Source organism: Bos indicus x Bos taurus, chromosome 11 (assembly GCF_003369695.1).
Source record: "Bos indicus x Bos taurus breed Angus x Brahman F1 hybrid chromosome 11, Bos_hybrid_MaternalHap_v2.0, whole genome shotgun sequence".
NCBI classification, from domain to species: Eukaryota; Metazoa; Chordata; class Mammalia; order Artiodactyla; family Bovidae; genus Bos; species Bos indicus x Bos taurus.
In genome coordinates, this window is record NC_040086.1 from 15,282,759 (window position 1) to 15,296,247 (window position 13,489).

The window sequence follows — 13,489 nt, forward strand, 5'->3', positions numbered from 1 at the left end:
CAGTTGACCTCCTCTTATAGTAAATAAGGACTTAATTATCTTGTACTGGCATTTCTGTTACTTCCATTTCTTCCCAATATGTTTACACTAAAAAGTTTGGTTACGTGAATATTTTCTATTAACATTATATGTCTGTGCAAATTATATTCAAAATGGATATTACATAATACTATGATCGAGGCGTATTGTTTGCCTTTTGTTTTTTAATGGCATTAATGCTTGTGTTGCTTTTCACATGCTTGTCTGTGAGCCTCTTGTCTAAAATCCTCATCTCTCCTGCCCTCCCTTTTCTGGCTTTAGCTCTGGATGCTGTCACTAACCCTCGAACTTGCGATCCAGCAGTCTTCCAGTCCTGATCTTTTGTGGATGTACTCTCCTTGTTACTTTCCTTCGCTGGTTTCCATGACATCACTTGCTGCCATCCTTCCTTAGTGCACAGACCTCCATTCATCTCTCCTCCTCTTAAACGGTGTTTTCCTGAAAGACTCCGTCCTCGGTGTGATTCTTACCCCACACAGTCTCTTTAAGCAGTATCTGCCAGGGCCACGTGTGACTGCTATCTATTCCTCCATATGGAACTCTCTCCTCAGGCCCAGATCCAGCTATTTAATCACTGAACATCAAACAGAGAGCATACAAACAAATTTGGTATTGTCTCGCCTCTCTTCAGGACCTCTCTCCTGATGGTATCTGCATGTGAATTGGGTAGAGGTGTGTTTGGTGTCTGCACCCTGACCCCAACAGAGGGACTGCACCTCCTTGTCGTTTTACAGTTCCCTTTTTGCACCCACAAATATACACACACACTTTACCAACTTTTCCCCTCTCAGACACCAGCACTACAGCTCTCCATCTTAATTGGCAAGAAGAATAAAAGATTTCTTTTCCCCCTTGGCTGCTACTCATGGCTAAAATGAGTAGATAGGATGTTGGGCCAACTGTGAGAGCCCAGAAAAAGCAAAGAATTTTACTACTTTAGTACGCGTTACTTGTCCACCTTAGTAACTGTTTCACTAGACCATCTCTTTCGAAGTGTGTTAATCCTTGAAATGTTTACAGAACAATTACTTGAAGCAGGTAGTGCACATTCATACCATTTCTCCTGCATTGTGACTTCCAGGCTTAAAATCAGGAGTGGGGCTGTAATATCAATTTCATTACTTTCAGATTTAAAACTGTACATGTTGAATTATAATGTGAATTTATGGGCAGAGATAATTTACCTTGTCTGTCACAAAAGAAAAAAAAAGCACAATTGAATGTTCTCCCGTCCACTTGTATCCCTGGATGTAATTAGGGCCATGAGTCTGAGCTCACATTCCTAACAGTGTTCACGGGCCAGAAGGGCCTTGATTCCTTGGCTGCATCTCACGTCTGGATCAGAACACCCTGCGGGGAGACAGAGCAAGGTGTCGGTTGCATTTCTCTTAGCAACTCTTTCTGAAAGAGGTGTGTTCGTGCAGTCTGTCTTTCAGGCACGAGTCGCTTATTGCATCAGTACTGTGTGCCAGGCACAATGTTAGAATCAGGGACACGCGTTGATGATGTGGTCCTCTCCTTGAAGTTCAGAGTAAGAATAAAGATGTGGCACCCTGTCTCATGGAACCTTGCCACTCAGAAGAGTGTGTGATCTGTGGACCGTCAGCATCAGCACCGCCTGGGAGCACGTTAGAAATGCAGACTCTCATTCCGAGATGGAGCAGCATCTCATCCAGGATTCTGTACTTACAGCAGGCTCCTGGGGGAGGCCGCTGCTGTCAGTCCAGGGGCCACGCTGAGTAGCAAGGTCTGAGGGTGCTCTGCCTGAGCTGGTTCTTTAGGTAGATCCATGTGTCTTTGCTGGCCTCCTATCACAAGGGTGGGTCATTGAGGACGCACTTTGTGTGCCTCCAGGAGCCCTTGAGATACATGGCCCAGTATAGCTGTACCTTGTCATAGCAGTGTAACCTGCAGTGGGGCTCAACTTAGTTCATCTGTCAGCATTCAGAGTATCTGGGGTAGAATGTGTAAAGACTGATGAAAGCGAGATGGCCAAGAAGTTGCCAAATGGTGAGTGGAACTGGGGTAGTTGGAAGGACAAGAGATACTTTCTGGGAAGCCTGCGTGCCTGAGGCAAATGCATTGGTAGTTTATCATTCAACAGTGAGGAAGGGCCAGGACCACTTTAAGCCGAATTCTAGTTCTGAGCATTATTGCTGTGATCTGGGTGGAAAATAGTGAGGCCAACGTAAAGGAGGAGAAGCTGGATTTAGGACTTACGGATGGCATCACCGACTCAATGGACATGAGTTTGAGCAAGCTCCGGAAGTTGGTGATGGACAGGGAAGCGTGGTGTGCTGCAGTCCATGGGGTCGAAAAGAGTCGGATGCAACTGAACTGAACTGAGGAGTGCTGAGTCAAATCGGTTACGTGTGGCCCAACCAGGAGAGAAGAGAATCTAGGTTGGTGCTCAGGGGGCCAGTTCTGAGAGTACAGGAGGAAGAGGGATCTGGGATCTAGGATAGATGGAGGGTGAGAGGTTGATGGGACATGTCTGGTAGGTATTGAGGCACACAGTCCGGGGGCTCTGTCTGGAAGGTGGTCAGGCTCGTGCTGCACCCACAGTATTGGGTAGATACTTGGTCATGGAGGGTTTGCAGCTACAGGTGTGGATCAGATCATTCAGAGAGGACCCTCAGAGTGAGAAGAGAGGCACGCAGAGCCTAGGGCCCTGTGAAGCAGAGCCCTCCGAGGAGCCTGAAAAGGGGACACCGGGAGAGGTCAGATCACTGTCTGCGATCCCAGACAGTGGTTCCGGATGGGTTCATCTTGTTTTTTACTCTTTAAAAGTGGCAGAGTGATATTCCTACAGGCCTGACATGGTTTGTCACTGTCGTCGTCATTGATGGTGAGGGTGGCCCTTTGTTTTTTTGGTATTGTTTGGTTGTTTCTAGCTCACCGGTTTCTTCTGTGCATTTGTTAAGGTCCTTAAAATCCTGGTCAGGGCAGTGATGGATGGGATGGCCGATCGTAGTGGCGATGTTGCAACTGGCCTCAGAGGAAAGCTGCAGGAGTTATTTGGCAGAGTGACTTCAAGAGTGACGAATGATGGAGAAATCTGGAGGCTGTATGCTCAAGTGTATGGAAACGGGCAGAGTGACAAGCCTGACGAAAATGAAAAGGTGAGTCCTTCCCAGTCCTCTGGGGCTCTTACCTTCTATTTGAACACAGACGGTGAATCTGCCTTTTTGATGGTTGGAGGGAGACTAATAATTAGAAAGATAAGATTAATATGCTCATATTTTCACTTATGATGCAGAGTTTTTTAACATAAGCACCCTGAATTGTGGACAGGTTAGGATGTGTAAACATTCATCTTTTTTCTTTCCATGAGTTTTTCTTAAATAATTGTTCTCTGTTCCCCAAAAAGGGTCTCTTTAATCTGCTTTCCTTGCAAGCCGTGAACAGCTGGTTCTCGTTATTTACTCCACACCCCTTTCTGCAGGCTCCTTGCTGAAGACTAAGGTAGACGGTACAAGGACAAAGGAGTGTTTAAATCTGAGGTGGAGACTATGAAAAGGAGAAAGAAAAAGGAGCTCGATAAGACTATGGGAGAGAAGCTTTTAAAGTCTAAACATGAATGTTGTGCAAAGGTTGCCCTGCCCCTTTCTTGCAAGTGCAGTGGAGCACCAGTTGCGTTCAAGTTATGCCTTCAGCTTCTTATCTTCGAATGTAAAAGGGGCCTCCAGAGTTCCCAGGGTTGGAATACTAAATGTTTTGTGTTCTTTTCAAAACATCCACAACAAATCAAATGTACTTGTATAAGTTTGGAATTTGCCACAGTACAGCTAATCTGTGGGATTCTTAGCCATTCTCTCCCCCACTTCAGTCCACCCAGCTGGCTTCCAGCAAAGCCTTGTCAGCCTGGAGAATACACACTCACACACATGTGTGCACACACTCCTGCTTTCTGTCCTTCCCTTCTTCTTGAATTCTGTCCTCTCTGGCATATGTGGCATTAAGGATACTCTGAATTCTCTGATCTGTGATTTCTCCCTCAAGGGTGGGGAGGTTGTAAAAGAAAGTTGTTTTAAGCGTCTGTGTTGTTGCTCACCTGCCAGTAATCCCACAGTTTTCACCAAGTTCACACCTCGTTCTCTAAACTGGTCTCTTAAGCTGATGTTTACAAATGCCAGGGAAATGTGTATACTTCTTATAGATTTGTAAACCCTGCCTTTTAATTTTTGGAGGGAAGTGTCTCCATTCAGACATGCCCATTTGATTTAACTGCTTGTTGCTGTTGTCTTTGATGAGAATAATGCAGAGAGTGTGCTGCATAATGCAGAGGCTGGCTTTTCAGCTGGAATTAGTTCCATATGACTTCCAGGAAGCAGAGTTTGAAATGTGAATTCTGCTTGTTCTAAATGCTGTTCTTTTTCTTTCCTCAGGCGTTCCAGTATCTCTCTAAGGCATACAAGTGTGACACACAGTCCAGTTGTTGGGAGAAAAATATTACGTCATTTAAGGAAGTGGTTCAAAGAGCCTTAGGACTCGCACATGGTATTTGATGTAACATTTAATATCCATGGTATATTTTAATGTATTTCTACTGATAGGAAAACATATTAGTCAAAAGCGAAATTCCATTTCAGATAATTTCAGATTATTTCATTGTATTAGAATTTTTGTAGTTAATTCAGCAAACATTTATAGATTAACTATTATGTAGTAGGCACCCTCAGAGAAGACAGTGGCACCCCACTCCAGTACTCTTGCCTGGAAAATCCCATGGACGGAGGAGCCTGGTGGGCTGCAGTCCATGAGGTCACTAAGAAACGGACACGACTGAGCGACTTCCCTTTCACTTTTCACTTCCATGCATTGGAGAAGGAAATGGCAACCCACTCCAGTGTTCTTGCCTGAAGAATCCCAGGGACGGGGGAGCCTGGTAGGAGGCCATCTATGGGGTCGCACAGAGTCAGACACGACTGAAGTGACTTAGCAGCAGCGGCAGCAGTAGGCACCCTAGAACAATGAGAAAAAATAGGCTAGAGGCTTAAATAGTGTTTGAATAAGTGACTGATGGATAGGAAATACCTTTACAACTGTGTTTAATCTTCACACAGAAGTAACCTCCTGCATTGATGATCTAGTAGTAAGAAAATCTGAACTTTTCTTGACTCATATTCTTCTTTCATAAATGAAAATATTTAGAGTACATAGATTTCTGGAGTGCATACCAGTATATTTTAATGTGTGGTATTTAGGGGAGAAATAACCTCACCTAGAAAATTGTATGCCTATTGGGGAAAGATATTCCAGATAAAGGCTGCTTTTAATTATTTGCATTAATGAAAAGTATACCAGTTACAGGCAGTAATGCACTTTTATATTTATGTTTGAACATAGGCATGTGATGCCCAGGGAATGCAATTCAAATAAAATAGTGAAGCCACACTTAGGATTCAAGGACTGAATCCCAAGGACCGTGAATCTATGCTAAAGTCCTCCTGTAACTTTTGCAACAGTTGCCGCAAGTAGGGCGCCGACAAGTGGCGATTATACAGGGCAGACCTTTGGGCTCAGGGGGCCTGTGCTCCAGGACCAGCTCTGCCACATGCTAACTCGGCGACTTGGGGTCACCATTACTTACCTTCTCTGACCCTTAGTTCCCTTGTCATGAAAACGGAGATAATACCAATGGTTGTTACGAAAAATGAGTAAAAGCATATTGAAGCACTTAACAGTATCTTATGCATGGTGTAAATGTTAATCCCGTACCTCCTCACCCCCACCCTGTTCTTTCTGTAGTAGAGGATCTGAGTTGGGTGATAAGGGACTCAAAACTAAAAAGGAAAAAATGAGTAAGAATAAAGCTTAACTTTGCCTTGAAAAAAATCACAGAATGTTCAGTTTAGAAATGGGCTTAGTAGTTAATAATTCTACTTGTCATTGACAAAAAGATATAAATATCCAATTTCCTGGGCCACCCACCCCTTGACAGATAAGGTAGAAGTTAGACTCTGTGTAGCTGAAACTCAGTGTGGAAGAGGTTCACATACTTTCTGACAGGCCAGTGGAAGGAGGGTCGAGGGTGGCTGGAATTTACAAAGCTTGTGCTGGCCTCAGGGTAGGTGAGCTTAGGTGGAGTTCATTCTTTAAAAGTTCAAAGGCCTTTGGCCTCTGTGGATACGGGACTACTTCTGGAGGAACCCATGCTAAGGTACATTATCTACACAGTTATAGCAGGGTGCAGTTTGCTTTGAAGAACTTACCCGAGCTATTTCCGCTTGCCAACCCTAAACATTTCTGTGAACAGCGGGTTCTGTATCAGTCAACGCCAAGATATTTTCTGTAATCACCAAGTGGTAGTATTAAACCTGTCAAATATAAATAGGCAGGTTAAAGAAGTACTCCAGGAAAAAAAAAAATCTTCATTTTGCACCTTAAAATTGATTTCAAACTATTTCTGGTACACTTTTTTCTCCTTCTGAGAAATACTTAGAGAAAAACAAGTGTCTTTTCTTTTAAGTTTCCCTTTGACTTGAATGAATTATGTGTTCGTTCTCCTTATGGCATTTTAAGCATACCTGAGTAGATGCTCAGCGTTAGTTTCTAGTGACATTTTAGATTTAAAAAGATAAATCTTAACCTTGTCTGTGTTGCTTTTGTGTAGCCATGCTCCATGGAAGAATAAGCTGAGTTTCTCTGTTATTTCTGTTCTCTTTTTTTATCTTTCTCCCCATCACTGTGCTCCACCTCATCCAATTCTGGAAAAGGAAATACGACATTAAAAAAAAAAAACAATCTCTATATGATTTATTCCATTTTGGGTTGCTGTTTTGAAGCATAGACACATGCTCCAGAAAGCTTGGTAAGGGTTTCCACATAGGCTTGGAGACCCTTCTATAACAGTGTTGTCATTGTGTACCCGTTGTTCTGTCTGGAGGGTGTTCATTTACAGTCTGTGTTGTTCTGTTTTCTGGGAAAGGGTGGGCAAAAGTTCATTCCTTCTTTGCCATCCAGGAACTTTTAAAATCATAGTTATGCATTTTAACTACAGTCTGCCTGGAGGAAGCATAGCTGTCTTGGATTTCCTGATGATTTGAAACAGCAGGTTATTTCTCTCTGTTTCTCTCTCTGTGTCTCTCCGTCTCTAATGCCTCTTGAAAATAGGATTGAGGAAGGGGACTAATAGAGTGTTTGTCTCTTTGCTCTCTATTTTGTTTTTCTCAAAATGACAAGGATTGAAAACAGAATCACAGCTGTTTTTGCTATATCACTAGGTACTAAACAACCCAAGTATCTGACTCATGGTAGTTACAACCTTCCTCTATTATGGGACACAGACATCGTAATCCTCAATATCTCCAGGTTAACCTATGCCCTTTAAAAATGAGTGTGACATTGTCGACTCCCTTGCATCCTTTCAAAATCTAGTTATTATTTTGTAGTAGGAATGCCAGATGTAGCTCTCATGCCATAGAAGGTATTAATGAATGACAAACCTGGTTTACCAGGCACATGACCTCTGCTAGTTTACATACAGGAAGGAATCTGTTGTCTATCCCTGTTCTAAGATACAGGGTACTGAGTAGACTTCAGTTGCTGCACTGTTTAGTGGAGTTTTAGAATAGGTTGTAGGAACAGAAACAAGAAGGAGTCAGTGGAGAAATCTGAAGCATTATATTTTTACAAAGCTCTTCACTTGTTCTTGCTGCTGCTGCTGCTGCTGCTACTAAGTTGCTTCAGTCGTTTCCAACTCTGTGCGACCCCAGAGATGGCAGCCCACCAGGCTCCCCCGTCCCTGGGATTCTCCAGGCAAGAACACTGGAGTGGGTTGCCATTTCCTCTTCCAATGCATGAAAGTGAAAAGTGAAAGTGAAGTTGCTCAGTTGTGTCCGACTCTTAGCGACCTCATGGACTGCAGCCTACCCGGCTCCTCCATCCATGGGATTTTCCAGGCAAGAATACTGGAGTGGGGTGCCATTGCCTTCTCCTTCACTTGTTCTTAAAAAGCCTTAATAGCCAGGCCTTCTGCTAGAAAGGGTTATAGCCTCTGTTCATAATTTCAAGTTTAGGGAAAATGGGCTCCTCAGAATGCAGAGGCAGAGTTGTTGGCATGAGTGACCGTCTTCTCCCCTGCTTGGTGCTAATGGTTACCAGGCGTGGCTCAGCCTGGTCATGCTCACCTTCTCTAAATGCAGGCACCTGGGTTGTTGACATCACTTCTTCAGAGTGGTGATACAAGCCCCAGGTATGAAAATACAGTGAGAATTGAGCTGTGAATATCTGGCATGTCGCTTCCTTGGGCTGGTGTCGTTGGCAATTGTGAGTCCCCACCAGGGACTCAGTACTTTGGGAAGCCATATCAAGATGAACTGCGTCTGTTTTTGTTCTCTGTGAGCATCTTGTTTCTGCCTAATTTCAATAATCTTTGCTTCTGTGTTTTTTTAGAGTCTATTCCCAACAGTCTGTAACTCACCAGAAAACACTCATTTTCCTCAAAAGTCTCCTTTGAGCAATAAATTATCCTTTTTAAGGGATAAAAGGGGAAATTATGCACATAACTTATTTTCCTTTTACCAAAATAAAAACTTTCCATGTAGAAGCATTTCTAAAGTCTGTTAGTATAAAGTGCTAATGAAATAATTGGATTTTGTGCCTTTAAATTATCATCATTATCAATTTTTAATGGATGTTTTCCGTGTATTTATCTTCCAGTGGCTATTAAGTGCAGTAAAAACAAATCCAGTCCCCAGGAGGCTATACAAGTGCTGTCTTCAGTTCGACTCAATTTACGGGGCTTATTATCTAAAGCAAAGGTGAGAGTGAAATGTGAAGTATTTAGAATTATCATAGGAAAAAAAAGTTTTTGGTGTCAGCCAGCTGCTCTTAAGTTTTCTTTACATGAGGGATAACTTTAGGCCCACATTTGATTTTACCTTTAAATTTTGTGTATTTGTTTTTGGCTGGCTGGGTCTTCGTTACTTTGCACGGGCCTTCTCTGCTTGCAGCGAGTGGGCACTGTGCTTCATTGTGGTGTGCCGGCTTCTCTTTGCAGCGAGTGGGCGCTGTGCTTCGTTGTGGTGTGCCGGCTTCTCATTGCAGCGAGTGGGCGCTGTGCTTCATTGTGGTGTGCCGGCTTCTCTTTGCAGCGAGTGGGCGCTGTGCTTCATTGTGGTGTGCCGGCTTCTCATTGCAGCGAGTGGGCGCTGTGCTTCGTTGTGGCGTGCCAGCTTCTCATTGCAGCGAGTGGGCGCTGTGCTTCGTTGTGGCATGCCGGCTTCTCATTGCAGCGAGTGGGCGCTGTGCTTCGTTGTGGCGTGCCGGCTTCTCATTGCAGCGAGTGGGCGCTGTGCTTCGTTGTGGTGTGCCGGCTTCTCATTGCAGCGAGTGGGCGCTGTGCTTCGTTGTGGTGTGCCGGCTTCTCTTTGCAGCGAGTGGGCGCTGTGCTTCGTTGTGGTGTGCCGGCTTCCCTTTGCAGCGAGTGGGTGCTGTGCTTCATTGTGGTGTGCCGGCTTCTCGTTACGGTGCCTTCCCTTGTCGCGGAGCCTGGATTCTCGGTGCCTAGGCCTCGTTGGCTGCGGCTCCAGGCTCTGGAGCACAAGCTCTGCAGTGGTACACAGGCTTTGTTGCCCTGAGGCACGTGGAATTTTCCCAGACCAGGGTTTGAACCTGTGTCCTCTGAAATAGCAGGGGGATTCTTACCCACTGGACCACCGGGGGAGTCCCTCCCATTATGTTTTAGATATTAGCCCCCAGGTGGTTGTGCTGGTGAGGAGATCATTGACCTACTGACTAAACCACCCTACTCATGGGTAACTTAGGAATCTTTGAAATTAATATGTATAATCCAGCTCTTGATGCTTTCTTTAAACAGTGCTCTTCTACTTACATCACTTTTCCCCCAAATGTGGCATATATACTACTAGTAGCACTTGGGTAAATGTTGTTATTTTAATATATATTTATTTCAGTGCATATTAGAAAAAGTGTAAGTAGCAATGAAATCTATAATTTCATGAATATTATTGCTTATTTTCTATTTACAGTAGTGTTCTAATGTTTTCCTTAAAAAATACTTTTATTTGAATAAAAAAATTTATTTAGAGACAGATATTAAGCAGGTGATGTATGGATTTGACAAAAATGTTACGGTAGATGTCAAACTCAGGTTTGACACGTAAAACGTATGCTGTCAGTTTACAAGTACCACCCTGTGAACCGGTGCTAGGAGGGGGACAGCTGAGAGTCATCGAGGGGGCTCTTGAGTAGATTGGACTCCACATCTCCACCTGTGACGGAGCAGGTCTGGGGCAGAGCCTGGGAAATCTGTGTTCAGTTTCTCAGGTAGTTCTAACATGTAAACTAGGCTTGGAGTATACCACTGGGAACAAAATTTGAAGTAGTATAACTTCTAGTACAAATTAGCACTTTCTTTTCTAATCTTTATTTGCCTTCCCTTTTTAATCTTGGGTCTCAGCTAATTTTAACTCACTTCTGAGAGCCAAATTCATGGCATGTGAAGGTCACTTTTGGACACAGGTAAAAACCTTTCCAGAGGGTGCATTTTTATTAATTGCATGATCTTTTCAGATTAGAGCAGCATTTTTGTCTCTATGTAGATTATTAACTCATTTGCTATCTTAATGAGTGTGCCTGCTGGAACCAGTTTTCTGTAATCTGGGAGAACTGTATTTTCTCCCAGCTTGACAGCACAGCTTCAGATTGTGTGTGTCTCAGAAAGCTGCAGGAGCTCTCTTAAAGGTCAAGGTAGCAAACTTTTTTTGTGACTCTTATTCCCAAGTTAGGAGCTCAGTTTCCTAGTTTCAGTGAGGTCATCAACTTACCCATGATTGTTTATTTCTTCAGGATGTACTCCACAAGTTTCTCTTCTCTGTGCAAAGCTTATAATATATTAATTTTACATAAACCTACACTTATATATGACTTAAATAGTCTTTTTCTAATGTAATTTTACTTATTTATTTTTGGCTGCGCTGGGTCTTCATTGATGCACATGCTTCCTCTGGTTGCAATGAGCAGGGGACCACTCTCTAGGTGCGCTGCTCAGCTTCTTACTGCAGTGGTTTTTCTTGTTGCAAAGCATGGGCTCCAGGGCATGTGGGCTTCAGTAGTTGTGGTTCCCAGGCTCTAGAGCACAGGCTCAGTAACTGTAGTGCACCAGCTTAATTGCTCTGCGGCATGTGGGGTCCTCCTGGACGAGGGATGGAACCTGTGTCTCCTGCATTGGCAGGCGAATTCTTTACCCCTGAGCCACCAGGGAAGCCTGACTTAAACAGTCTTGTATGTACTGTCAAATCCATTCATATTGTGGAATTCCAGACATTGAAAATGAGGCTTCAGAACATCATCTGTGTATAGATTTTGTTCTCATTGGATCTCAACTGGATTATCCAAAAATGGGAAAAATTGCTTCCCAACACCTCCTTTGAAAGCACCTTTTTGCATATAATGTTTGGGAGCCCCTGATTTTATAGTAAATCATTTTTACTTTTCTGCTTTATAACAAATTGGATTTGCTGAAAAAGAATTGCCTTTTCTAGAACACTTTAAAAAGTGAAAATGACTGAGGATAACTGTGTTAAGTAATAGGCTCAGTTCACACAAATCTCTGGTCCTTTCCTGCCAGGCCTGGCACGTCATGAACATAAACTCCTAGATAGAACCTAGAAACTCACCTAAAGTCATCCAGTTCTTGTTCGGCCAGGACAGAGTAATTCCTCAACCCTCAGCACCCCGTCCTTGTACAGATTGGCTGCCAGGGTGGTGGGGGTTGGGGGGTAGGTGGCCTGAGAGCAGTTGGTGAGAATGCCAGAGAGCCTAGAGACAGAGCAGATATAACACTTACGCTCCATGGGACCCTCAGCAAATTGTTCTTTTCTGCCTAAGCCTCCGTCTCTTTCTGCTTCCTCCTTACTTTATAGGGAAGTGAGGCAGATTTGTGATGATTTATAAGCTCTGTAATTCTTAGTAAAAATAAATATGCCATGTAAGTCCAAGTTACTTTGCTCAGAGGTGTTTTTTCTACTGCACATCGCAGCAGTTGGTATGTCGGTCTGTTGTGAAATGCTGTGTAAGACGTGACTACACAGTTACGTGGCAAAGCGTTACAAAACAGCTCTTTGCTCCATAAATCACTGTGGGAAACTCTAAGCTTATCATGTGATGACGCCTTCACTCAGAACATCTTCAGGATTCCCTTTTTAGAATAGCTGTCAGAATGATTGCTGTCATCTGTGGTGGTGGTGGTGGCAAATAGTCATATTTTAATGATAAGTTTGATTTTTGTAAACAAATAGTCTTAAGTGTGATGAAAAGGATAGATGGTAAGCTGAGTAAATTACATATCTGATTAAAAAACACACACACAATGTGGTCATAAAACCCTGAAGCTGGTTTTCCTGCGCGCCTGTACTGGCTCAGCAGGCAGCTCCTAGAAAGGCGTTCCAGAATGTGCCAGCCGTGGTGGTGTTACTGAAGGATGTTGTGGTATTGCCCCACCCCAAAACAATTCCTTTTACAGAAGGAGCTCACTTTTGTTTTAATGTGCTGGACTTTTTTATTTTTACCCAGTCTTGATGATTGTTGTGGCCTCTTAGTCCTAAGCCATAATTAATTTTCAAATAGCATAAAGAGTATGATTTATATGAACTTGAATATAAAATGTATTTGTTTTGCTTGTATACACAGCAAATAGATTTGTTTTGCTTAGATGAATAATGTCTATTTATCCAAAGACCATCTTATGACATTGAAATGAATAATACAATCAATACTCAAGATAACCATTTCCAAGAGGCGGACCCATTTGAATTTACAAGTTGAAGCATGTTGTTTGATTCATCCATTGTTGCAGCTCGTTCGTTTCCAGGATGGTGAATGGAACAAACACGACTATTGCTGCTATAATATTGTGTTTTTATTATATAAAGGGAATTTTAATTCTGTACTCTGTGTCTATGTTTCTTTAAAGAGATGGTCACTGTTTTGATAATTCTGCTTTGTTCTTTATGCTGCAGCAACTTTTTACAGATGCGGCAAGTGGAGAAATTGCCAGGGAATTAGCTGATGAAATAGCAGCTATGGACACCTTAGTGACAGAGCTTCAAGACCTAAGCAACCAATTTCGAAATCAGTATTGACCATCCTGGGAACAGTTTCTGGAAGAGGTGTTTCACTTTCCAGAATTTCTTTTATATCTGTGTATCTCAAACTCAAGATACTGATTTTTTTAAATAAATTTTTCTTGTATGGCTAACATCCTTGCTTTTGTGATTTTTTCCAAATGCTTGAACTTTGTGAAATACATTAAATAAAATGTTCCTTTCCTCTTTCTTTAGGCTTAATTACAGTTGAATTCACTATTTTTATTATTCTTGAGGTATTTCAGCACAAAGAGGGGGGAAAATGTAGTTTTCTTTTTAGCACAGAGTTTATTCTCTCTCAGCCTAAAATGAATTAGATCATTCTCTGGAAAAAGTCT

At 42.8% G+C, this 13,489-nt stretch overlaps 1 protein-coding gene across 3 annotated transcripts in view; it reads left to right on the forward strand.

Annotated features, from left to right (window-relative positions):
- TTC27 (tetratricopeptide repeat domain 27) overlaps nt 1–13,266 on the forward strand; it is a 185,080-nt gene extending 171,814 nt beyond the window's left edge. For 2 of the 3 annotated variants that reach the window (XM_027554978.1, XM_027554977.1), the window contains exons 17-20: nt 2,964–3,161; nt 4,428–4,539; nt 8,704–8,804; nt 13,026–13,266. In XM_027554978.1, the coding sequence (XP_027410779.1) occupies nt 2,964–3,161; nt 4,428–4,539; nt 8,704–8,804; nt 13,026–13,148 (534 nt within the window). In that variant the 3' untranslated portion in view covers nt 13,149–13,266. The remainder of the gene's footprint in view (nt 1–2,963; nt 3,162–4,427; nt 4,540–8,703; nt 8,805–13,025) is intronic. The other variant, XM_027554979.1, reaches the window with a different exon arrangement.
- The last annotated feature ends 223 nt before the right edge of the window (nt 13,267–13,489 follow it).